Genomic DNA, 24,747 nt, shown 5'->3' on the forward strand with positions numbered 1-24,747 from the left:
ACAGTTATGTTTGAGAATGTTAAGAGATATTTGGAGAACGTTTTTAGGTTGAGGGAGAGGAGGAAAATGATAAGAGACGAAGAGTGGGGTCTTGAGGAGTGGAGGGTCGATAGAGGGTAGGGTGGGAAGGCAAAAGTGACCGTGCCGAATGTTTTAGTACATCGTTTTCGCTTTTTAGGATGTTGACATGTTAACTAAATGTTTTAGCATATTAGGCCAGTAGTGAATACTAATTAACTGATCTCTTCTTACTGCCGAGTGCGATGTGAACTTTTAATTCGTTTTACTCTCATTCAATAAAAGATTCAGTACGGAATAGACTAGAATAGAAGTGTAGGCACTGAAGAAATAGGCCCATGGCCTGTTGCCGATTCATGTATTTTCGTGACGATTCCACAAGGGATCCGGTCTTTTGAACACGATCTCTTCATAACTGACTATTATGATTCTAGATTAATAATTACGGTTCAAAAACTGACGATTATGACCAGATTTTTCTCCATCTTTATGCAGCCTGAATGCCCGATCTAAATGTCTTGACCGGAGGTCAGCACGCACCCCAACTAAATTCCTCATGTACTTACAGCGGCAAAGCGTCAAAAACTGGAACTCCCTAAAAAATACATCATGTACTTTTATAAAACGGATGTATTGAGTGCAGTTCTCTGGCGTATTGATTTGACGATTTTAATTCATACAAATCACGAAAAAATATTCTTGCTTTTATAAAACCGCAATAACAATAACAAACCAATACCTATACTGTTTGATAATTCTTAGACTTCATTGACATGTAAAAAGAATTATATACATATAGGAAAATAATTAAACAAAATGGCCGTAAAAATATTTATTAAGCGATCACTTTGAAGGCAATGAAATTTTCTTCATCATACCTATCATGAATGCTTACATGAACAAGAGAGATTTCATAATCTTCGCGTAAAGCTACACAAATAAGTACCTTACTGAGCCTTATACATATTTATATGATCTTGAAAAAGAATTGCTCAATTAGTCAAGAACACAAAAATAATGTAAGAACGGTATGTTAAAACAAATATTTAAAAACGTTATGGTTGCGTGGATATCAAAGTAACACATTTAGTAAAGTAGTTCACCAGTGCATCAACTATGAAGCTATCCGACACCATAAATCACTTAATTTCAATCTTCAATAAGGTGAAAAGTTTAGAATTTCGTAAATCAATAATCACTCGCATGGGTGGAAAACTAAAATCGTCATCGCGCAAAACGTGGCGAGGTGAGAAGGCAGCATCTCAGGGACAAAAATGAGACGGGTAAACTTAGTATAAACGAATAAATTCTCACATACGGTTGCTTACACGCGAAGTTAGCCACCATCATAAAACAGAGAAGATGTACGGAAGAATTCTCGCATTCGTGTCATGTAACTCCACAACTTGGATTCACAGTCATGAGCTCTGCGGCGGGAAGCCCAGGAAGTGTTCCTAGATGAAGTTCTGCAAGCAGGTGTCAATGGATCATTTTCTACCTCAAAAACATACCAATGGATTGAAGCATAAATTAATTTTTGAATGTGCACTACGCAACTGAAACCCTGCAGGGCCATAGAAAATAGAATGCGATTCCATGAAACTGATGTCATTGTTCTAGTTGTTCTATTTTTAGGATACATATGTATGTATTACTGTATTTTCAGAAACACTGTTGGTAAGTTCTTCGTTCGATTGAAATACCAGATTGAAATAAATTCCTTCTGCAGTCTGCACCGTCCCAGACTACTCTCCAGATGGCGACGGCATGGGTTATTTCTCAGAGCTTCTTTCACACCATTAGAAGAATTAAAGCTAACTGGCATAACATTCAAGGAATGTGGCAGCAGCTTTTTTTCTTGTCTTTACAAGATTAAAAAAAAAAAATACGGAGACAATTCAAGATTTTTAGAGGAGCAAACCAAGATATAATTCTAAGTTGTTATGTACTTGTTAAAACTCCGTGTACTGCATAATGTATGTCGAAACAAGACACAAATATATTTCCTGGAGAGTATATAATAAATTCAAGAGACACAAGATACTATAAGGATGCGATTAGAAAATGAGACGGCAACAGTGCAAACTGTCATTACAGCCATACAAATGAAGGAAAGCAAATGTAACTAACGCAGCCTGATAAATTCAGGGCACGTCATCCCACAAAAACTCGAGGCAAACGGATAAGCTTACAATGATGTTCTAGTCTGCAATACTTCAGGATAAAAATGGTAAACCAAAATAGGAAAACATTCTGCTACAACTTTCTTCGCAGTGAAAGCCAATAACAGTTTGGAAATAAATGTAACAGTGCTAATTGATTAGGTAAATACAAACACTTTGAGGAAGAACAACCAATCCCAAGACAGAGTAAGAAGCATTAATATGCATAAAAAAACCAATGTTGAGACACTCTGGTATAAATTCAATCACTATGTTGAGATTATAAAAAAGGAAGACACCACAAAAGTGGCAGATGAGAGATGCATTTTCTCTCAAGGCACTTGCACATGTCCACGAGAAGCATTTATAAGTCTGTTCGTGGGCGCCGAAACAGGAGAATGTGCGGTTCTGCAAAAAAAAAATGGATACCAGGGTAAACAAGGAACAATTTTACCATAAAAAAGTCTAAGCCATGTTCAAAATTCAATAATTCTGTGACACATTACATCATGAACTTAATTTGCTTGATAGAAAATGCTAGAATGTCAAATGTTAAATAGAAGTTTTAATGAGATAAAAGCTAAAGCAGGATTTACTTATCAGCTATCCACTTTATCTAAAACAAGAGTCACATATGCACATCACTGGAGCTCAAGCCAGCTTGTACATAGATAGCACTTTTGAAAACTGAGATTCTCAAAGAATAATTAAGAGCAACTTGAGAATTATAGGTATTAGATAACTTATTGAGCATGTATATTTGTCTACCATCTTGGTAGACAGAAGATATCTAAACTTGATTCTTATATCACCTTGAAGAATTAGGCTAATTTTGTAGTCACAGCCAGTATATTGATAACACAATCTAAATATGAGTAAAGCCTGAAGACTTAAAATTGCATAAACATATCTAACTACAATCAACTTACCAGGACCATGGATCATGTAGTGCACCCAGCCTGGGCTTTGTTGCACTCCCATGTTCCTCCACTCAGTCTCTGACATAAGATGAGTTTTGGGTACCAGCTTTGCAATGTCTGAAGGTAGGATGACATGTCTGGAAGCAAATATTAAAATTAGGTCCCAATTATCCCTTAAGGAAGAAAACAAATTTTCAGGATCATCTACAGATGAGAAAGAATAAAAGATTGTGAAGGAAGAAAGTTCAATGTTGTGTCATGATAATTAAGGTGCAACAATTTTTATTGTACATTGAAGCCTTTATTGATGCACGAGTGGTTCTATGCATGTGTTGCACGTGAAATTCATGAGAAAGTCATTTTTTATTAGCCAATATAAGCAGGGTTTGTGCTGGTATTTAGAAAAAAAATTCCATGACTTTTCCATGACTTTCAATGACCATCAATATAATTTTCCAAGACTCGTTTGTATATGACAGGTTTAGCATGAATGAAAGACTAACCTTGCATATTCTTTCATCTCCAACAGTAGATAAATAGCAAATGTGTTAATGCATAGATGGGGCAGACACAGAGGAACAAAAATTACATATCTGAATATCAAGCCCACACTTTTATTATTATGAATTCAATAGTGTCAAATCATAACAAATATCAATTGAGTAATGCACACAAGTTGTACATGATAATATCAATACAGTTCAGAACATTATTCAACACCACTATCCTAACATTCAACTGGCAGCTACTTCATCAACTTTTTCTTTAATGTTCAGTTGAAGAGTGCCTAACTCCTGTTGCTTTGTTTTCAAAGATCGCCTCATGGCGTTGAACTTTGCAATAATTTTCAAATCCCCCTTTCTCTCCATTGTTTCTGCATACCATCAACTGGGTTGACTTTGGCCAAATTTGGGGTGACTTTGGCCATTTTCAGTTTGTATAGGTCAAGCAGGATATACAATTAATGAAACAAAACAGTTTTCAATCAATAGATAAGAAAGAAACTACATTAGATAACATTTTATTTCAAAACATAACACAACTACAGCAGAAACAAATGAACATTGGCCAAAGTCACCCTGGTGGCCAAAGTAACCCCAGTTGACAGTATTTATCTGTTGCTTGCTCAAGGGCCTTGATGCCCTCCTCTGTATGCCTTTTCTTCTTATTCAGTTGATCTAGCTCATCCAACAAAGCCTTCCTTTTCTGGGTTTTCTGGGCCTCTGCATTCTGCTCTTTCTCTTCCGCCAAATAATTATTGTAGGCTGTTTTGGCACTGCCAGCTGCAAGCAGCATCTTCTTGGCGATGGTCATCTTGTCCAGGCCACCAACATGTGCAACATGATCAACCACAGCATGCAGGGCAACCACCGTTTGCTCTTTCATGTTGTGCGTCATGATTTCCTTGTTGAACAAAAACCCAATTTCAACCGTGGCTTGGCCATGAGACATGAGCATGAGCATCTGCACTACATTCCGGAGCTTCTTGTAAGTTGTAGGTGCTCTTTGACAGAATGGCATGCCAAAAAGTGTCCAGTTGATCAGAAGTTGTAAATGCTTGAAACAGTGTGTTCAGTTCACTGCAATGTTGTGATTCATCTCTAAAGTTGCACATCTCGTCTGCAACACAAGCTGTGGTGGTGCAGTGGTGAGAGACTCTGTCTCTCGCACCCAGCACCTAGGTTCGAGTCCCACTGAGGACAAGTTCTACCGGGAAGCTCAGCTCATGGTCAACTCAGCCATTCATCCAATTATGGTTGATAAATGAGTACCTGGCTTGTCCAGGGTGTTGTGTAATGCAATCAAATGGTTTTGGCAGGTCAGCAAGCCAGTGATGATTGTAGAACTACCAGTGGTACCGAGTGCCCGGAAAAACTGACCTATAACCCCTCCTCCCTAGTCGCCACTGCCAGAATGGCAATTACAACAACAACACCATCCACATCTGTGCAGATTTTGGAGCAGGAAACTGCAGTAGCATTGCTGTCAGCAGACCACAAATTGGAACTGCATGACTGCACCTTGCTTTTCTCTTCACTGTGTTGCTTAGCTAACTTTGTGAGTTTGCTGCCTCATACCTTCATGTTTTGGATGGCGAGCAAACCAGTCACGAGAAGCTGCAATTCTTAACCACAAGTCATTAAATTTACACTTTCTAGGCATGGTGATGTAGATATTGCACGCTGAAGATGGAACGCTGCCACTGCACATAAAAAAGTTGTCAAATGCAATTGAGCTCAGTGACCAAGCTCACATGATTGCAGAATCAATCAGAATGCAGGAAATACAAGACTGCACATAGTACACAAACAGTAAACACATGCAGCACAGAAAAACACTTCTTTTTTATTCTTCTATTTGCAAATTCCATGACTTTCCATAACCTGAAATGAAATCCGATGACTTTCCACGTCTGGAATATGAAAAATCAAATTCCATGACTTTCCAGGTTTTCCATGACCCGTACAAACCTGCATAATTGAAGATATTGTCTCGACAATCTACATAAAGATTCTTCTAATGCATATTTCATTGTTTCCTAATTTCTTAAACCTATGCTACAGTTTCCAATACAAATTTGCTCTGATCTAAAAATTAAAAAATTATGGCACAGGAGATAGCAAATTGTCTTACCTGTACTCATACTTTTCATCATAGTATTTGTCAGAATACTGGATTTGATCTGCTGACTTCATTTTGACCTTTCCAAAATGAGTGATTGATCAATGCTTACTTTGGCCTCAATGAAAAAAGTACCAACTTCCTGAAGAAAAAAATTCAAAATAACTTATTCAGATTATTTACTAAATTTATCCAAAAATTCTTGCTCAACCTCAAGGCCTCAATACATTAGTCATTAGTGCTCTCACTCCTCTGAAAAAAAAAAATCAAGAGTGGAAAAGGGTTACTTTGATAGATTCAACTACTGAACTTAGTAAACTACACTCTAGTCTAAGACAGTATTATCTTGTTGGTCTTTTTAATTTGGTGAATAATAATAGAAGGCACTAAAGGCAGTGTGCTAGCCACTGTGCAGAGAGTGAACGAAGATTTAAAGACCTACGGCGACGCATTATCGGCAAAATTTTCGCCTTCACAAGATCTTGCCAACACATTTAGATTAAAATTCTTGCATTTAATATATTTCTCAGTCTTCAGCCAACTATTTAGAAAAAAAAGTAAGGTTTCCGGTACGTTGGATGGATTACGATGCAGCGAAGCTTGTCCGGAAATCAGTTGCAATGAAAGTCCGCGCCTCCGCGATTTAGTACTACGCTCTCGTCATACACGTATAACGTATATGTTAAACTGTGACAGCAGCAAGAGATGAAGATCTTGAACTCGCCTCTCAGACTCTTGTAAAACTGTGTTATATTTTTGCAATATCGTAAGACGTAAGGTAGGCATTAGCATGAGCTAAACTACATGTGAATTAAGGAAATTAAGGGAATAATGTTTAACTGCTGTTTCTAGGGCAAAATTTGAGCTTATTCGTGAATCGTGATCGCGCGCTGGCGGCGCTGCGCGCGTGCCATCGCCGCCAAGATTTCGCAACTTCGCGGTTCAAGAATGGCTTTCCACGGCTTGAGAAATAGACTTACGGCTTGAAAATTCATTATTTTGCGGCTCAAAAAATCCAGTCGCGGCTCACAGAGTAGATCTTTTCCTGACTTGGTCTAGTGTGGCATTGGAACTTCAACCTCTGGTAACTTGGTAAGGCCTAAGAGGCTAAGGGTAACTGGGTAAGCAGTAAGCACTAAGCAGTAAGCATAGTGGCCGGCAGTGGGCAAAGCATAGTTTCCAGCCTATCACCTATGTATATGAAGCATTTTTGAAGTTTGGCTGTCAGCTGTCTCAGCCTCCCTCAGCCTGTCTAGAATCTAGATCAATGCTAACTGACAGCTAACTAACAGTTAAGTCATGGTGACACATAAAAAATACTATAATTTCCTGATTTACTCAAGATTTAAAACAATATTTTATCTATGATGATGCTGGTAGCCTGGTATTATCAGTGGTATAACGTGGTAGGCTGGTAGGTGGTAGCTCACCGTAGCTGGTAGGTAGCCATGATACTTTGTTGGTGTACTTATAGTTATAGAACTCAAAAATCAAAATTGAACTTGATGAAGAGTCTAGCTCTAAGCCTCTAGCCTAGGAACGTAGTACCACTGTGCACTGTACCACCAATCTGTTCCTGCTTGATCAGGATTTAGGAATAATCTTAAACCATCTTCGAAACTAATCAGTTGCAGCCTGGCCAATATTAAATTGTTGAATATTTCGTTGATAACTAAGAGTCTAAGAGCACAACAAATAGTAGGTAGTAAAAATCTGTACAGCACGTGTTGTCGTGTTGAATCACCATCCAATGAACGAATTTCTTTACAAATTCGTCAAGGTGTGATACATTTACCATGCGCAAATTTCGATAATTAACAATAGAAAATGTATATAAACGCTATTTCAAGTATTGAAGTGGTGTTTTTGAATAATCAAATTTCACCACATTGGCAGATGTTAACAACAAACAGTCAAAACAATTAATTAAGCCGTTTTCATCATTCAAACTATCCGGACAAATGTAGCGGAATATTTTCGTCATCTTGCAAAAATCGTGAAATGATTTTATGAAAACTTATTGCAAGTTTCGAAAAACTGCCATATTTTTACATTATAAATGGAGAAATAAACGAACCGTGAACTGTAAAAATTAAAAAAATAATTTTTCACAGACAATGACGTATATGTTCCTTTTACAAGATAAACATAAGCGGGCTGTGGAGTACGACTGCAGTGTATGCAGATTCCATTAGTCATACATAATTAACATTAATATGATGCAACTTGTTTAATTAGCCGGTGACTCAAACTAACTCTGACCTCAAAGTTATCGATTTAAAAGTTAATTTAAAGATAAGCTAGAGAGATAAGAAGAACTTAATGACAAATGAAAAACTAGTTTTTGATCGATTAGCATAACCAAAAAAGTTTTGCTTGGCTCAATGAAGAATCATGTCACTGCAAATTGAGGTATCTAAATTTAGCGCAGATCAATAAAGAGAAATTCTTATTTTCCCATCAGCCATCAAGTCACTAATAACCCAAAAATTCACACCAGAGACCAATCTGATAATTCTGAAAGAACATTTCAATAAAGCCGGAACACGCTTTTTAAGATGCATTGTCGCAAGCAAAATGTTTCATTCTCATCCATCAAGAACAGAACACATTAATCTCAAAAATTGTTTAACAAGTCAATCTGAGACTCAGCATGCTGTGAAAATTCCGCGATGTTAAAAATGGCATCAGGCTTAGCCGGCTCATCATCATCGCTCACAGTGCTGTTATGATTATTTTAAATGCAGGTTACTCGCGTTGCATTGTCACTGTGCGCATTGCACCTATGGCCAATGAACTAAAATTACTTGCGTGATGTTCAATGAAAATGGGCTTACAGCATCCTGGAACATACGACGTACAGGACAATGAGTTGCCACAGTTGGAAAGTGGAGCGCAGGCTCATCGGTGATGTACGCCCAGAATTTTAAATTTTTAAGCGTTCATTGTCGACATGCTAACTAACCATCACGAAACAATAAAACACACTATAGGTACTACGAACTACGAATTAGCTGCAAGATAGCAACCAGCTTAAGTTTTATTTCATTTTCTGCCTGGACTTGACCAAACACTGAAATTGGATCTTTGGTAAAGGAAAATCGCTCATTATTATTTACATAACAGTATAATTATACACATAGATGCATTATAGAAAGTTGCAGTCGTACAATTATATTTCAGGAGTTGCTATTTATGGACGAGCAGAGCTTCTTAAACTGAGCGAACTGTTTTTCAGTGAGCGCAGCAACGACTTCACACAAGTTGGCATCATCGGGACAAGGCGTCTCTCTGGGGGTTCCAGCAACGCTGCGCAGCGCCCTGCCAACACAATTATTTCCGTGTTAATAGCAAGGAAATTAAGAAAATAAATTTCTTCAATACCCCAGAAGACCAGAAATTAAATAACACAAAATTGGCAAAGAGTTGAAGTAATATTTATGAAATCGACATCCCATGAGAGAGTAGTTGAAATACCGGCAATATTGGCACCAGAGAAGGGGAGGTCAAGTCCAGTTTTGATAACAAAAAATTAAAAGATCAGCTCAGCAGGATAGATTATCTTCGTGGACATGAGAATGACATTCCTGTTAAAAAGCCTTCTTCCCTGCTTCCATAATGCATTTCAAACTCAAGTGATGTGAATCAGAGAAATTTAAGAAATATAAATTCTTTTCCTTTTCTCATAAAGCGAACCAAATTACAGCGCAATTCGAATCGAATTGAAACTCGATTTTTTCCTTCCAGCAACTATTTTTCGATGTCTCATAATTCCAACTCTAAAATGTAACATTTCACGTCCTTGTAATATCCCAACGTGATAGGTATTGTTGATCCGCTCTCGAAAATTGTCTGCAAGTTTACGGTATCAGGCTTCATACACACGATCATGTCAACGAGCAAGCAAACAATATATAGCATTAATTGTGTTTTGTGTACGGGGTGAAAATGTTGACCCATGGCGTCTACAGGGAGATATTCCACTAGATCCAGTCATTATAAGAGCGCCGCAAGAGGTTTTCACATCCATGGCGTCTACAGTTAGATGTTACCCTAGATCCAGTCATTATAAATTAAGAGCGTCGCAAGAGGTTTTCACATCCTTGGCGTCTACAGTTAGATGTTACCCTAGATCCAGTCATTATAAGAATTAAGAGTGCCGCAAGAGGTTTTCACATCCATGGCGTCTACAGTTAGATTAGTCTACCCTAGATGTTACCCCTATAAGAGGTTATTCACAAGTCTTAAATCAGGTGGGTTTGCTCAAGCGTTAAGTGCAACACCAAACATGAAATTAAAAGGGATAAAAAGCACATGAAGAAACGAACTTTTTGTGTACAAAATTGACAAGAAAAAGAAATTCATTACTCTGATATATAGAAAGGCTCTACTAACCGAAAAAATACTTTTAATAACTGAACAACTTTTGCAGTCCGGCATCAAAAGATGTATATATTAAAGACTAGTTCAAATTTCTGAGCACTTGCCTTAGATGAGGCCCGCCAGTTGGCAATTTCATTCGAAAAAGTTTCCTCTGCGTGACTCTTAGCAGCTGTTCTTCTAGGGCAGTAATTACCGGCACCAAACCTGGCAAAAAAAAAAAAAAAACAATACACGATATGAAGCCAGAAAAGTGCGATATATGACACCATAACGGTTAATTATAACAAACTAAACAAATAGTTTAAAATCGAATTAGAGGAGATGATTATATCCATGATGACGGAATGAGTACCTATATCCGAGAAGTTGCATTATACGTACAGAGCTGGCCTTCAACAGGTTGATGTTCAATTTCTATTTACTTACAGGATATGTCTCTTGATAAAAAGGTAATGATGTAATTAGAAACATTTCTCCTCATTAAAAAGTGCTTGTGATTTTGAGATCTTGATTTATTAAATTATTATACAGCCAAATTTACAGGTTATCATTCCAAGTCACACCAGGGACTGAAGCTGACCTTGTTTAGTCGTAGCAGACACAGCAAGTGCCGGAGTGGAGGAGTAATGATCTTGCAATTGATGCAGTAGGTATAAATTCGCTGTATGCGACTCAGCATCTTTGTGGCCTTTGAGACGACACGATTTCTCGTACTGCTTGTCGTCCAGCAAGAAAGAAGTACAAGGCTGCTCAGCTTCAGATACTCTTAAATCTGGAGCGAGATCTGCTTTGTTATCCAGAGTTATAATTGGCGTGGTGTGTGGCAAGTCGATGGAGTATAGTGCAGCCATCACAGTCGTATGATGAAGTAAACGATCAGGATGGCTTAAGTCTCGCACGTGGATGATCACATCCTGTAATATGAGAATTATCTTCAAAAGTCATGAATAACTACATTCTATTTCATATTACATCAATGAAACACAGCTCAAATTGGGTTCTTTGCAATAGGAAACCAACGCAAACGGTATCAACACCCTCAATTTAAAAATTATATCACAACTGTTCCTGGCAAAATAATTTCAACCGCCAACTAACAGCCTGAGCAGCATCCTGGAGCGTGGCATTAAAAGAGGCGACAAGTTCAGTAGGCAAGTCTTGGATGAAGCCTACAGTGTCAAGCAGTACACAGCGCACCCCACAAGGCAGTGATAGACCGTGGGCCGTTACGTCCAGAGTAGCAAAAAGTTGATCGCGACCTTGGATGCTTCCATCAGCGCACAGCGCACTGATGAGGGAAGTCTTGCCTAAGGAAGTGAGGCAGAACAAGGATAGGTAATGAGAACTCTCAAGTAAATATATTCAAACCATTTTCTTAGGAAGGTAGTTTGAGTTCCTAAAACAGAAAGGTTTTACTATGTTTTAACGGTTTCAGTGAGGACAAATCAGTTTCTATTTACCAGCATTTGTGTACCCAACAACAGCTACAGACGGCAGGTCGGAGACCTTGCGACGGTTTCTGACTAGCATGCGATGACGCAATAGTTTGTTCAAAGACATTTGCAATAGACGGATACGCTGGTCGATGAGGCTCTGTTCAGTGCTTAGCTTTGTCATAGATCTGTAAGTGAGACATAAAATGATTTACATAAGGAAACCAGGCCACAGGCCACTTTTTCATCCACATAAACTCATTATTCAATTTTAATTTCAGCTCAATGGCAAGATTAAATGCTGCCAAATAGGAATAAAGATACCTGCACGAAGTCAATGACAAACTGATAAGATTAGTTAACGTACTAATCATATATTGGTGAAGTTTTCAATTCATGTCATTTCAGGTACTTGCAAGAATTTTAAATTTCTGCCATTTTGAGGTTTGCAATTGTCATTAGATGATGTAATGTCCCAAAGATTAATTTTTTTGCTCTTTAATAGGAATCTAAATAAAATTTTATTTTACTCATCTACCTGAGGTAAGGGAGTTCAGCAAGAGCAACTTGCATCCGAGCTTCTACGGTTTTTGCATGCTGGTGAAAAATAGAGAGTACAACCCAGTAGCGGTCAACGACTCGCACACCAAGCTCACGTTCCAGAGTTCTGAAATAAAAGAATTCAGGTTTAATAACAAACTATTCCCAGATTTAGAAAATTACTTCTAATAGCCCAGTACAAATATAGCTTTTCAGAAATTGCTCAAAACAATGAAAAAATATAACTAAGCACTCACTGCAGTGAGTGACAGAGCGCGCATTTTCCCGTCGACGAAAACGTGAAGTCACGGACGGACAGACAGACGGACGGACATGGCGAGCACAATAGTGGATTTTTTCCATAAACGAGAAAATGCGCTATAAAGATCAAATTTGTAAAAATGATGCTAAATGTACAAGGTAAATGATTAATTTTCAGAAAATAGTTAAAAATCATGTTCTTACCGAATCTGGGTTCTAGAAAGGCGGTCCACTGCAACAAAAAGGGCTGCGAGCACAGGCAGATCAGCAACACAAGCTTTCAGTTGTTCAAGCTGACCTGGTCCAAAGACTATGCTCTTGGATATATAACGCACCTTCACCACAGACTGCACGAGGAAGTGCAAAGATAAAACACTCATTTTGTTAATTTTTTACTTCTCACTTTAACCATTGTTGGACTGCATAGGGATAACTGTGCTTAATCTTTGTAAGATTATAAGGTTGTAAAATTATGCAGTCTGTTGAGGGTTGAATATGTAACAATAGTAACTTAGAACAACATCTATACATTGAGGCTAAATTCCTTTAAAGAAATATAATTTAATGCTTAATGCTTCTTGTGGTGGAACATGATACAGAAAAAATTGCTTCACAGAAAAGAAGATATTACATTAGAGTTTATGTTTTCAAAAACTAGATGTGAAGCCTAGAGGTTTAAGATACAAATGAGTAGATTTAAAATGATCAACTCTAGACAGCACAAATAACCACACAAAAATTGCTCATAATAACCATGGTCAAATAGCCAATAATTTACCTTGTTAATGAGAGTTACATTGTCCAGGGAACCAATAAGTGCGGCAGCTTCATCCAGCACCCGCTCAGGGCATGTCACTAGTGTCTGTCGAGGTCCCCACTTCACCCAGGGTAACACCACCATCACTCCTCCCTTGATCGAAGCCTTGCTCACCACTCCAGCCCCAAAACTCTCTGCATCATGCAGCAGAGCTGCATACTGAGCATCATCCAGAACCAGGGAATCATTGTCAGCTGCAATTAAAAAAGGAGGTATATTTATTTGAAAGTAAATTGTCCATATATAGACACTGCAATTCAAAATCACAGCAAAATACAATCAATTCCAAGCTATTTACTTATTCACGCAAATTATCATTCATTTACTTTTTATTATACAAATTTTAAGCAACCATCTGATAGATTAAATTATATTTGATTAATATAGGAGAGAAAATTTAAATTTAAAATATTGTATTAAACCTAACTTTAAGTGAAAAACAAAATTAACCAAATCAGCTACCTTTTAATTAACAAGTCTATTGACAAAGATAAAATTGGATAGGACAATTGTTATATTGTATATACTTTTTTCATGAATGTGACATATGTAAGAGCCAGCTCTCCATTGTATGCGACAGAAGAGCTCATTAGTGTTTAGACCTTTCATACTTCAAGATAGGATGAAAATAACTGCATGTTATGATACAATATGGAATATAAAACAAAAATTGTTTGTTCCTTGGCAATTAATACAGCCTGATGCCTGCATGCCTGAAAATTACCTGGGCGTGCATTACACAATACCTACCTGAGTTGGTCAAAACATTTATTTTAGGTCATTCATGTAACAAATTACATCAAGATTTGATATATATTACCATTTGACAATTCAGATTCAGGTCGATTGCCAGGAGTAATGTTGCTCCTATGGTCTGGTGACACCCTGTATCCAAAATTCTTCTTCATTTCTCGATAAGTGCCGCAGGAACTGCTTATGTAATGATGCCCAGCTAAGCATTGTGGCAATGCTGAGACGAATGGGGAGATGATAGTGCAACTTTTTGGTTTTATAACAAACCTGATCATTCTCCAAGACAATATGCATTTTGACATAACCATTATGGTACAATAATGAACGATTTGAAAATCTAATAACATAAATTCACTATTGATACAAAAGCTATAGATCATGAAATAGAACTACTGTCTGATGCAGAGGAAAGAGTTAACTGGCTTCTATGGTTTTCTTCATTTTTCATCCACATTTCTTGGCAGGCTAGAGTTCGGGTAGTGGATACTTTGTAAGCTGTGCCAGCAGCAATCAGAGCTGACACCAGCAGTTGCCCGTTTCTTGAATATGGCAGAGAAGTTGAGAGTAAACGTTGAGCACTGAAGCTACAAGCAAAACCTGAAAACAATTTTATGATAAGTTATTGGAATAATGTTAAGTAAGAAAGTTAAAAAATGCAATACTGAAATGTGACAAGTTATATATACACTGATCAACACCTTCCATAACACATTTATTTGAAAGTCGTCTCAGAAATCATTTTTAACTTGGGATTTTGTCATATAAAATAATAAAACACAGATTTACGTTTTCTACCCAAGAAAGTTTAGCAGTGAAAATTTACAGACATCTATGATATTATGATCTCCAAAAGACAAATTTTGATATTGTTGCATTGCTGAAGATCTTTGGATATTTTTTCCCTTTCTGTACAATGATTTACTAATGCAATAATAACAAAGTTGCCACTTGGCAGATATACACTGCTTTCAACCCAGTAACTCAATGAAAGCAATTTAATACATCCTTGAAAACAGGTGCTGAAAATTTCTACTTTCCAAGTTGTGTCTAGAACTTTCTGACATTGCCAGAGCTACATGGGTAAGATTCATGGCATTTTATGCCATATAATTTGTATATCTGCTGTCAAACTCAAATCTAATGTATAGGTACTTGCTAACATTGTTATGTTTGAAATCTAGCACTGTAAATATGTAGGAGCTGTTCAAACAAATGTGTGTTAACAATCTATGGCTTTCTATGCAGATGACCTTGCCATATTTTCCACCTCTCTAAGACTTGAAATAGCAGAGAGATTGAGAGAGTTCCTTTTTGCTTTTTGAGTCGAGAGCACAGCCCTACAGCCTACACCACAAATTTAGCTCATAAACAAGCCCTAGCGCCAACACCTGTCGCCTACCCTATAATGCAATAACTAAATTCAGCTCACACCCAAGAAGCTGTAGTTAACTGAGTCATCTCCCCACACCAATTTTAAGCAACACCTACCTCACTCCACAGCCTGCTGAATCAAATAGTCAATTGTCAACAGGTCCTACTCCACAGAATTTTACCCCATACTGTAACTTCTTACACACGCCGTAAGCCTTACTGGCCGCAGACCACGCCGGATCACCGTGAACCTGCTCTGTTATTTGCAGGACTGGCGTAATCCCGCCGCACTCCACAGGCAAAAGCGCAAACTGCCATCCCTATTAACGCCATGCCCCGGCTCTCCCCCTTCGCAGCCATAAGGCTTTCTTCAATTGCTGATCAGTTGTGCGCCAGGTTAGGTTAGGTTAGGTCCCTCTATCGCGCCAGGTGCATTACTGATCGGGCAACAAGAAAAGCCTTCTGCTGGCTGCGAAGGGGGAGAGCCGGGGCATGGCGCTATAGGGATGGCAGTTTGCGCATCTGCCTGTGGAGTAGAGAGCGATGAAGCAGTGGCTGTGATGTAACGGCGCTGTTGTGTTGGGCGCTTATTTTCAAAAGTCACGAAGATGCCAGGCTGTGTTTAATACAAGCACGCAACAGTTTGGCTATTTGCCCACTGCTGTTGCTTTGGCGGCTTGATGTTATCTGGCTGATTGATTCATTTCCAGGGAAGGAAATGGCACCTATGGCTTTGCCTTTAGACACTTATTCACACAGGCTAATATGCCCTCTAGCATGATTACAAGCGGAAAGGCATAGTGATAGATATTGAATTGTGGGCTACATAGTGGCAAAGCAGAGAGTTTTTTAGACTCTTCCTCAAGTTCATTTTTGAATCCTATAAGTAGACCAGTAAAGTATCTTGGATACCAGAATTTTCATAGGTACATAAGAAATCTGTTAAAATCTGGAGTAAATGAGGAAATTGAAAATGAGCTGATTCTAAAAAATCACTGGTTTGCCACTATGGTGGGCAAGGGTTATTGCAGGCCATTGCATTGCAGGGTCTATACTGCATCCCTTTGAGTCTAGGCAGAACTGTCTGCTTTGCTAGTTTGATTGGTCAGTGGTCACTAACTTGACTGTTTAGGGTCATGAGCATTGAGCAGTAAGCACAAATATTATTTCATAATTTGTAATTTCTAGGTTTAAAAGTTAAAATATCTAATAATTTTTTAGTTTGACCTGAGTTACCTGACAGTTTCCACCTATTGTTGGGTAGGTAATTGTTCAAATAAAAACAGCCTAGGTCCTAGGACTAGGTATTCATTCATTTCACAAATTTTTAATCCAATATTTATTGTTTTGCCCAAAGTGCCCCAAACTAGGTACTCAGTTCTCGCTCGTAGCTTCCCGCCTTCCCAGTCCAGGCTGGGGCTCCAGCGAGTCCAGCCTCCAGGGCTCAGGCTCCAGTACTTCCCATTTCCAAAAATAACCATTAAAACGACTGTCCAATGAGTCAATGACTCCAATTATACCTATTCGCCACAGAGACTGACAATAAAAAAAAACACTCACTCAACGTTGAAGTTGCCAAGCCGTATAGGTAAGCACGAGATACGCATTCCAAATATATATTCAAACCTGGGTGTTTATCACCAAACAGATTTAAAATCACTGATTTACGGTCGGTCATTCTTCTGCTAACAGGACTAACTTAGTTATTAAAATTTGAGATTAACTTCAATCTGTTAGCCTACCTAGCCTACTTATCTTAGACTTATGCGTCTGAGACGAGCGTACTGAATTATATCAGAAGAGAGAAGACAGACGGCAAGCTGGCAGCCAGTTTGGTATTATTGCAGATTAACTACATCCAAAAAAAAGGGTGTTTTTTTTTTAAGGTGAGTGGGTAACGTAAGTTACGTAACCCCCATGTTAGTAAGTCGCGAAAAAAATCGGTTTTCCGATGCCGACCGCCAAAAATGGATTTCAGATTCGTAATCTACACCCCAAAAAACACATAATTAAAAAAAAAAACACCCTTTTTTTTTGGATGTAGTTAATCTGCAATAATACCGCCAGTTTTTCACATTTCATCAGATTCACTTCATAAATCAGGATTTCTCAATTTCTAATTGAAAATTTTTAAAATCATTATATAAGTTAGGTCTGCCGGTGGTATCGGCGGATTGATGGTGGAAAATTCGTATCTGATTAAAAGCTACCGGACCCGGAGTACCGGTCTGCTATCGAATAAGTTTCATGATACGATTAAGAAATAGAAGCATTAAAAATTCGTTACTCTATACTACCCCATACTTTGTACATGATTAGTGCCTCGTTGGAGAGCGTATAATATACAAAAAATGTAATGTAGCCACTAATTATACTGATAATATTACCATGCTCATATCAATGAAATGATAATTAAAGACTATGATTTTGAACTTCAATTTAATGATTTTGGCCATCTCTGTAAACTTTGGCACATCGGTGTCTTAATGTACCGCAGGACGCTCATTCACTGTACTAGTAGGTATTGTGGTAAAGACTTCCCGGTTTTGAACATTTTTAGATTTGAGTGTATTTACGAAGAGGAGTGGTCGATATCACCAAGATTGGAGCATTGAATTTCGGGTTTGAGCTTCAGCTGGCTGTGAAATTTTTTATCGATATATGCGAGGACGCACGGATTGTTTAAAATAATAAAGTTTGAGTCTCAGTTACGTTAGCTGTACAAGTTTTGCGATCTGAACAATGGACGTCAGGCAAGACTTATCTAAACGTGGTTCAACCATGGGTCTAACGTTGCACGTCATAATACATGAACTATACTACTGGCTACAAGGTTAGTTATAGGAAAATTATTATTTATATTCTACTGTTGAAAATTTATCATCATAAAATCATTCAAATGTTCAGACCAAGATGTAGAATTAGCATAATAGTGCAAGCATTAGTAGTGGTGTTAGCCACATAACCTTTGTCGTCAGTTACAAATCAACTCAATAGAATCGGTTCGAAACTTACTGGGGCGTAACTTTAGCAAAAGTCTTTGTTAATATTTAATTTTCCCAGTAAACAAAATTTTGATAATTCTTCATAAACAAATAATTTACAGACAGCGTTAGGAGCAATAATACACACGCATAAAAGATAAGATTTAGATTTGACACAAATCAAGCATCACAAGAAATGAATAACAGGAGAAATAGCATATTAATTCCAAGGTACAACCTAAGCTCTACAAAAAAATTAATTATAAATAGTGGGAGTCTGAAAACATCAAGTACAGAATATAAAAAAAACATCGACTAACAGAAAACGTTCTAGTTAGTTAACATACACAACTGTATATGGGGAAAACAAACAAATCTAAAGCAATAGAAGGAACGGAAAAATTTCCTATGAAAATGTTGGTTTATATAAAATTTGATAATTCTGAATAACATGAGAACTAGAGCTACTATCAGAGCAGGTAGCAGAGTAACACCGATGCCGCGCTAGCAACAGATACCTAGCATTGGTGCATTCACCGCACTACAGGGAAACAGGTAAAAAGCCTCTGCAATGCAAGACCCTTGTTAAAAAAAAAGATTTGTGCTCACGCTTCCTTTAATATTGCTGGGTATATATATTTATTTGTGTTCAGAAACCCATGCGGATAAACAAGCTGAAATGCATCGAGTGACCTGAGCAAACCGGCACGGTGTGCTGGAGTAAACGCTTTTGAAGCATTATGGGCATGTCTCATATTTGTACCAGATCCCCTGCAACGCTAGCATCAGAAAAAATCTAGAAAATGATCTTTGACAAGAAACTAAGTTTCTTCCCTTAATAAAAATTAAAATGTAAAAATTTCTTTAGTGGGCAAAAAAACCGTGAATAAATTCTTTTATGCTGGCAAAAATTTGCACATTGAAGGGTTAAGGCGAGAGAGGCTAGCGTTTTTCAAGTGCCAAAGTAAGATCACTCAGACGGCTGGGAAGTGGTACGAGCTTGGCGTATGATGAGAGCTTCTTTGATGCTGTTGCGCAGAGCATCTTTTTGTTTCTGATCGGGTAAGCTTTGGACTGAACGTAAGCCATTTACAATGTCCTTGGTTTTGCCGAAATATATCTCATTCAGGGTATTGCGAATTTTGTTCTCCATGTCTTCCACCATGCGTCCAATGTTTGCAATGTGAGGAGATGCCTCAGACACAGTGTTATCTTGCTCTGACTGCACAAAAAAAAAAAAAAATAAACATTAAATGCGTAATCAAAATGGCAAATTCTAACATTATTTCAGCTTCAAAAAATTTGTTATCAGTGTCTAAAGAATGTTTGCAAATGTTGAAGGTAGTAGAAGAAAATTAGCAGATATCAACTTGCAAGATGTTCAAATCATTGTAATTACTTGTCTAGTAAGAGAACCACCCAGGTTCATGGTGCCAGATCCTAGTTTGTTGGTTTGCAGCCACAGCATGGCAGTTGATGTGAGCTTGTAGTGCGCAGAGCGTCCGCTACTCTTCTCAATGACTTCTACAACGTGAATGCTGTCCCAGCACCCTTTGATCTTCTTGCTGCCATCTCCAGCTTTCTTAATCAATATAACACCTGAAGGAGAAAATTTTTCATAGCAAAATATAACTTTCTTATAGACAGAAAAACAATAAAAGGCAAATAATATGCCTTCTAGAAATTCAAAATTTGTTTACTTCACAAGCAATAACATAATCTGCACAACAGAGATGAAAGTATAATATATTATATAATGGAGTTAATAATGAAAATCAGATTAATTTAGAGGAAAACTTTTCTTGTACATTACCAGCAAAGCCAGGTTCCAAATCCCAGAGGTAGACTGATGATACTCCACCCTCGAAGTACATGTCTCTGTACTGATCAAAAGCATGGTTAGCTTCCAGTTCCAGCTTCCGCAGTCGCTCAGAGGGCATGGCACCGTCTTCCAAGGCAGGGTCATACACATTACTCCATGGTGATCTGTGGGATTAATATAATTGTTAACTATGCAATTGAGATAATGGAAAATAACAAATAAATTAGAAAAAACTTATCATGCTAGATGGATTTGAATCTTGTAGAAGAGAGATAAAAGATACAAGACAACAGGGAAATTATAAATATATATACTAATTAACACTTAAAGGCCTAAGAAAATCAAAAGAGGTTCTACAAATTCCTGAGAAAGCAATATTAACAATGGTTACACAATGAATCTGAAAAATTAAGTCAAGACAATTTTTTAACATGACTCATAACAGCAAACATACACGACTCATAACAGCAAACAGTTGATATATATTGAACCAACCTGTAGGAATCTCCATCACGGTTATAGTCACACAGCAGGTAATCTCTTCCCGTGTTTTTGTCCCTGGCAATTTTAAGAGGTTGGTCAACAGAAGAAAGTAGGTCTTCACAAAGAGCTGGCACTAAATCCACAAGATCACTCAAGTTCCTTTCTATATGTTGAGGTGGTAAACGCCTCATCAAATCTAGTGCACAATCCAACTGTTGTTCCATTTTTGTAAGTATCTATATACCAGAATATACACTGCACAAAAATATTTTGAAAGAGATTAGCAACTTGCAACAGTTCACAATAACAATTGGACATAAAAAGTAGTAGTGCTATATTTATTATTAGTGCATGCTACAGTGAGGCCATTGTTCTGGTTTAGGCTCATTAAAAAACACAGATTTTTATTGTGATGAGAATTTGTTATACCATTTCATGGTTTTACTTTCAACTAACATGATTTTTAGTTTGTTGTCTAATAGTATTTGAAAGTAAAGACATCCAAATTAGTCAAACCTTACCATATTCTTGGTTAGCTGGTTATCAATTAGCAAGTTTTATATATATATATATGTCATAGATCAGAATTAGCAAGATTTATATATATATTTTGTAGTAGATCAGAAGTTTTATCTTTTTGTTATCAGTAGTGCTCTTGATATTATTATGGATGATTGACAGTAGAACTTGTTCATCTACTTTGTAGCTTCATTTCAAATGGTTTTGGTAGAAGTTTGTTGAGACAGTTCCATAAGATATTGCTGTCTTGTTGGCTAGGTTTTTTTTGCAGTCTGTACAGACACATTTTCTAAATCACAATTTTTATTAATTTTTCAGATTCTTAATTACTTCTTTGATATTTATTTACAAAATAGCCAAATAGGTGTTTTGAAATATAAGTTTTAGGAGTAGCTATTATAATTAGAAAAACATCTTACCAGAGTGTGACTCTGATAGCAACATTAATCATTTACAAATCTTATGTTTGAACTAACTTCATTTCATGAATAAAGTTATGCAATAGAAAAGCAGTAGAGAAGGAAAAATTAAGATTTGAAATGCAATGGCCAGTGCCTTAGGCCAATTAAGAATATTGGCACAAATTTCTAAAAATTGAAGGCAAAAATGATGATTTCATGGAGGACTTCAAAATTATAGGCAATAAAGGCCATTTTCTCATTTTTCATTGAAGAAACCAAGAAAAGGCCATAGGAATGAGAAATCAACGTAAGGAAATCAAATCCATGGCCATCCATAGGCAGGAAGATGTGCCAGGTGCACAGGAATTCATGTCTTCAATTTTTCAGTCTGCACAGTAATAAGTAAAGAAAAAAAATTTGTTGTGCGCCGTTACTAGCAATAGAAGATTAAACATGGGTGTGGGGCAACAACAATACAGCCATGTGGTGCAGTGGCAATGTACATAGCGTATTAATAACTGTATAATATAGTTTGATCCCTGCTGCTGCCAGCAGCTGCAGCTATGCTGTGACATAATATCTTCTCTCAATGCTGATAACTGTCAATGCTTGATTATTGCTTGTAGTGTATTAATAACCATATATAGTTCAATCCCTGGCCCCTGCTGCTGGCAAAAGCTGCAGCTATGCTATGACGTAATATCTTCTCACAATGCCAATAGGTGTCAATGCTTGATTGCTTGTAGTGTATTAATAACCATATATAGTTCAATTCCTGCTGCCGGCAAAAGCTGCAGCTATGCTATGAAGTAATATCTTCTCAGTTCTCACAACGCCAATAGCCTTGTGTCAATGCTTGTAGTGTATTAATAATTGAATATAGTTCAATCCCTGGTTCCCTGCTGCTGCCATGAGCTGCAGCTATGCTACGATGTATTATCTTCTCACAATGCCGATAGGTGTCAATGCTTGTAGTGTCCGCATGTCTATGTTTGTTTTGTACGCCAAAAAGTGAACGTAGTCAACGTACACACGTTCAATGCCAGGTAATGCTAATAATGGTGGGCTTTGGTAGCAGTGCAATTACAGGATTGTATCCATCTGACTCACAGCAAAGCAGGTACATGTATTGAAAACCATTGCTACATACAGTGCTAGTTTAAATAGGGCTAGTTTGAATATACTATAGCTCTACAAGCACAATCTTCACAAAGCATGGACATTTTTATCTTATTCATAGGTCATGATAGGTGGCTTCTGTGTTCTGGAAGTTCTGCCTGATTTTCAAATTCCTGAATGGCTTTCAGGGGCTGTATTATTAAAACTTCCTAAGTAAGCACGATCGACTTACAAATGGTGTTGCTATGACAACGTAATACTAGCGGTCATCCACACTCAGGATGATGTATGTTTTTGGTGAATTTTCTTGCGCATTTTCACTTTTTTAAAGCTATTGCTGTGCACAGTCGGCGCAATGTAATGAAAATTGATTATCTTCGCACACGTGTTTGCGCAATCCCAGCCATCAATTCTATGTCGCGCTGCCGTGCACGCCGCACGAGCAGTTTGTGGAGGAACAGACGTAATACTCACATTACTCAGTTTAGTATGCCTTTAATTATCTTTCAATAATATATGATTTTTCTTGATACGGAAATTTGGTGAATGAGAAATCTAGAACTTTATTTTAGAAGAAATTTTCTCCAAAGTCATATGGCAACACTGAACACCGTCTGTTTACATTTCGTATGTATAATAGCCGCAGTTTACGATTACCGTACCGTCCGTACCTTCCGTATCCGACAAGGCGGACAAGCGGAAGAGTCAGAAGTAACCCGGACATGTCTTACATTTTATTATTGTCAGTTCAACTTGCGTAGTCAATATACTCGCGTATATTGTCAACTAAAATAGTAGAACTATTTTAGCTTTCTAAAGTACAGCGCACGGTGCATTTTTTTACCAGCATAGTACGGCACACAGCGCAGGTTGTTAAAATGACAAAATAAATTCCCGCGCACCTGGCACATCTTCCTGACCATGGGCGGTCATAGTGGCAAAGCAGAGAGTTTTTTAGACTCTCCCTCAAGTTCATTTTTGAGTTCTATAAGTAGACCAGTAGGCCTAAAGTATCCTGGATACCAGCATTATCATACTTAAGAAATTGGTTCAAATCTTGAGTAAATGAGGAAATTAAAAATGAACTGATTCTAAAAAAGCTCTGGTTTGCCACTATGCTAGCGGTGGTATCATAAAAACATTTGTGCCGGGAAAATTTGCACGGGAAAAAAATTTAGGCTTTTAGCTAAGACTTGCATACAAAAGTTTTGATAATGCCAAAATTAGGGTATATTTATGTACCACAGAATTTTTTTGTCGTAAGTACAAAAAGTTACAAAGTTTTGATAATCCGGCCCCTGGCCCTGGACTACTTTAGTCTCGTTACCCAAAAGAATGTGCATAATAAGTCTTGTGCACAATAAGTCTTGTCTTGTGCTACTCCAGAGTCCAGACACATCACACAACTCTTCAATAAAAACCAAATAATAAATAAATAAATAATAGAGATCATTGCCTTCAAAGTTCAAAGTTCAATTTGTAGTTTTCAAAACATCAGTTACCATACACTGGCATACAGTAAATATATATGCAGCAGTTTTGGCGATTGATCTTGCTATAAAGTTCTCATACAATTTTATTCCTGAAAAGTTGTTATTGGAAGACAGCAACATACTATTTGCTATGACAACCCAAGAGGCAGCAACGTTGGAGTGACAGTGACACATTATATTTACAGGAATTCAGGATGAGTCATTTGGAAGTTATTTGTTCACTTCAACATATGGAATGGACACAAATTTTGATCTTACATGAATAAACTTAAAAGCGAAATTTGCAATAGACAATAGGATGAGGCTATGAATAATTGTGCGGGCAAAAAAAAAACATGGTTGCAGTTTAGAAACAATTCGTTATGGCCGTTTAGCCTACTCGTTTACGAAGGCCCACCCAAATTGTGACGTCGGACAGATAACGGGATGCATACGGATGTGCCGCGTGGTCCGTAAAATACGATACAACACTTGAAAATTTTTGCAATATTTATGAAAAAGCTGCAAAATTTGTCGTTGCAAACCATCTCAAGCTAAAGTATTTAATGCCTATTGTGTGCCATTAAGAGTAATCATTAGCTAAAAAGATAAGAAATACCATCGTCATTCATATATTACACGGTTTCCTTCAACTTTCAACTGGGCA

The 24,747-nt window shown here is 37.5% G+C and overlaps 4 protein-coding genes across 4 annotated transcripts; all 4 read right to left on the reverse strand.

Moving 5' to 3' along the window:
• Positions 1-1,682: 1,682 nt before the first annotated feature.
• On the reverse strand, positions 1,683-6,005 carry LOC108676767 (cyclin-dependent kinases regulatory subunit-like). Its single transcript, XM_018164904.2, has 3 exons — positions 5,735-6,005; positions 3,110-3,237; positions 1,683-2,588 (listed from the first exon to the last, which is right to left on the reverse strand). Exons 1-3 carry the CDS (start codon positions 5,794-5,796, stop codon positions 2,545-2,547), a joined length of 234 nt encoding a protein of 77 aa, XP_018020393.1. The 5' UTR covers positions 5,797-6,005; the 3' UTR covers positions 1,683-2,544.
• A 2,831-nt stretch (positions 6,006-8,836) lies between these two features.
• LOC108676768 (putative GTP-binding protein 6) lies at positions 8,837-14,270 on the reverse strand. The gene is made up of 9 exons (XM_018164905.2): positions 13,977-14,270; positions 13,118-13,350; positions 12,544-12,686; positions 12,077-12,205; positions 11,566-11,726; positions 11,204-11,412; positions 10,686-11,019; positions 10,210-10,309; positions 8,837-9,043 (listed from the first exon to the last, which is right to left on the reverse strand). Exons 1-9 carry the CDS (start codon positions 14,254-14,256, stop codon positions 8,902-8,904), a joined length of 1,731 nt encoding a protein of 576 aa, XP_018020394.2. The 5' UTR covers positions 14,257-14,270; the 3' UTR covers positions 8,837-8,901.
• Positions 14,270-17,068, reverse strand: LOC108676769 (transmembrane protein 141). The gene is made up of 2 exons (XM_018164906.2): positions 16,841-17,068; positions 14,270-14,506 (listed from the first exon to the last, which is right to left on the reverse strand). Exons 1-2 carry the CDS (start codon positions 16,956-16,958, stop codon positions 14,286-14,288), a joined length of 339 nt encoding a protein of 112 aa, XP_018020395.1. The 5' UTR covers positions 16,959-17,068; the 3' UTR covers positions 14,270-14,285.
• Positions 17,069-18,415: 1,347 nt separating this feature from the next.
• LOC108676764 (F-actin-capping protein subunit beta) lies at positions 18,416-20,826 on the reverse strand. The gene is made up of 4 exons (XM_018164900.1): positions 20,582-20,826; positions 20,078-20,250; positions 19,664-19,863; positions 18,416-19,486 (listed from the first exon to the last, which is right to left on the reverse strand). The coding sequence occupies exons 1-4, from the start codon at positions 20,791-20,793 to the stop codon at positions 19,235-19,237; spliced, it is 837 nt and encodes a 278-aa protein (XP_018020389.1). The 5' UTR covers positions 20,794-20,826; the 3' UTR covers positions 18,416-19,234.
• Positions 20,827-24,747: the final 3,921 nt, after the last annotated feature.

The sequence above is a fragment of the Hyalella azteca genome, unplaced genomic scaffold, assembly GCF_000764305.2.
Source record: "Hyalella azteca isolate HAZT.00-mixed unplaced genomic scaffold, Hazt_2.0.2 contig9135, whole genome shotgun sequence".
NCBI classification, from domain to species: Eukaryota; Metazoa; Arthropoda; class Malacostraca; order Amphipoda; family Hyalellidae; genus Hyalella; species Hyalella azteca.

What these genes read in the sequence shown, in the direction of transcription:
- LOC108676767 (XM_018164904.2), bottom strand. Translation starts at nt 5,796, where the DNA reads ATGAAGTCAGCAGATCAAATCCAGTATTCTGACAAATACTATGATGAA. An exon ending in GATGAAAAGTATGAGTACAG is followed by an intron (nt 3,238 to 5,734) that starts GTAAGACAATTT and finishes ATTTGCTTCCAG; the next exon opens with ACATGTCATCCTACCTTCAG. An exon ending in CTACATGATCCATGGTCCTG is followed by an intron (nt 2,589 to 3,109) that starts GTAAGTTGATTG and finishes TTTTTTTTGCAG; the next exon opens with AACCGCACATTCTCCTGTTT.
- LOC108676769 (XM_018164906.2), bottom strand. Translation starts at nt 16,958, where the DNA reads ATGACCGACCGTAAATCAGTGATTTTAAATCTGTTTGGTGATAAACAC. An exon ending in CTTGGCAACTTCAACGTTGA is followed by an intron (nt 14,507 to 16,840) that starts GTGAGTGTTTTT and finishes AATTGTTTTCAG; the next exon opens with GTTTTGCTTGTAGCTTCAGT.
- LOC108676768 (XM_018164905.2), bottom strand. Translation starts at nt 14,256, where the DNA reads ATGTTATTAGATTTTCAAATCGTTCATTATTGTACCATAATGGTTATG. An exon ending in TGTTGGGTACACAAATGCTG is followed by an intron (nt 11,413 to 11,565) that starts GTAAATAGAAAC and finishes TCACTTCCTTAG; the next exon opens with GCAAGACTTCCCTCATCAGT. An exon ending in ACTGGCGGGCCTCATCTAAG is followed by an intron (nt 9,044 to 10,209) that starts GCAAGTGCTCAG and finishes TTGTGTTGGCAG; the next exon opens with GGCGCTGCGCAGCGTTGCTG.
- LOC108676764 (XM_018164900.1), bottom strand. Translation starts at nt 20,793, where the DNA reads ATGGAACAACAGTTGGATTGTGCACTAGATTTGATGAGGCGTTTACCA. An exon ending in CGTGATGGAGATTCCTACAG is followed by an intron (nt 20,251 to 20,581) that starts GTTGGTTCAATA and finishes TTAATCCCACAG; the next exon opens with ATCACCATGGAGTAATGTGT. An exon ending in TTTGGAACCTGGCTTTGCTG is followed by an intron (nt 19,864 to 20,077) that starts GTAATGTACAAG and finishes TTTCTCCTTCAG; the next exon opens with GTGTTATATTGATTAAGAAA.